Source organism: Bipolaris zeicola (genome assembly GCF_000523435.1).
Source record: "Bipolaris zeicola 26-R-13 unplaced genomic scaffold scaffold_750, whole genome shotgun sequence".
NCBI lineage: Eukaryota > Fungi > Ascomycota > Dothideomycetes > Pleosporales > Pleosporaceae > Bipolaris > Bipolaris zeicola.
The window spans coordinates 1-1,016 of record NW_006912799.1 but is presented as its reverse complement, the minus strand read 5'-3'; the positions used below and the strand labels follow the sequence as shown (position 1 = coordinate 1,016).

The window sequence follows — 1,016 nt, the reverse complement described above, 5'->3', positions numbered from 1 at the left end:
TGTCCCACACAAGTCCTCTTGCAAAGTGGGTATAGAAGACTGATGTAGGAGCCTAACGTAGAACCCTAGAACATTACTAAGGTTGATGTTCCTTATACCTTAGTATGCTATTGCTAAACCTTAGGTACTAACTACTTCGTATCGCTTAGAACATCTACAATAGTTCTCAAGTATGCAGCTATGCCACTGACAGTAAATTTGTTGTAATTCAGAGACCTCTTTGTACAGTTTTTGTAGATTGACTATTAGGAAAGTCTATTCGACGCCATAGTAGTTGTGTCATTTCTGAGCTTTTAGATTAACGCCACTATACTAAATGCTTTAGGGCCACACGAATCTGTCATGGAGGTGTGCAGTCAAGCGACACCGCTTCTACGATCCTCGCCTGCATGCCACTTAGTGTATGCCGCAAATCGTAAAAGTAAACATTAGCGCTAATTATCGGTGAACATACGACGCTAGCGTAAAGCGCGTAACAAGGTGAGCATTCATACCAAAATCAACCTCTGGCTTAGGAAAGGAGCAAGAGCAATATACACTTCGCGATCAATATCATTAAAAGCGCTTCTAAATGTATGACCTCGCATCGATTTAAAGCTATTCTACGTCGTTTTGCTACAGTATCTATTTAACGACTAGCATTTGTAGATCTCATGCATGCTTGAATGAACTCTGATAAGGCCCTTCCACCAATCTTTGTACTGCTCTAGCAACTTAGTATTCTCATGGTGCTCTGGCGAGTCTCTCCATTCCAAATGAGCTTGCATTGAAGGCCATCCGACAATTGCAAACCAAACCAAACATTCATCCGTAGTACCCGGTGCCACAGCCGCTTGATGTGCCCACCCCCCACTCGCTGCTTTGAATTGGTTGCCCCGAAGATTCAGAATGTTTTGGACTTTTTGGTTGAAATTGCTAACCCAGCCGTCTTTGTGCGGGAAGTCCTTGTCGAAGTATATGGTTTCAACCATCGTGTTTCCAGAGATCTTCGGATCAAGGGGCATTGTAGGAAGAGA

At 43.2% G+C, this 1,016-nt stretch overlaps 1 protein-coding gene across 1 annotated transcript; it reads right to left on the bottom strand.

The window, feature by feature from the left end:
• Positions 1 to 635: 635 nt before the first annotated feature.
• COCCADRAFT_113797 (uncharacterized protein) lies at positions 636 to 1,016 on the bottom strand (the record flags this gene model as incomplete). The annotated part of the gene is made up of 1 exon (XM_007720873.1): positions 636 to 1,016. A coding segment is annotated over one exon (381 nt), but the record flags the coding sequence as incomplete, so codon positions are not given.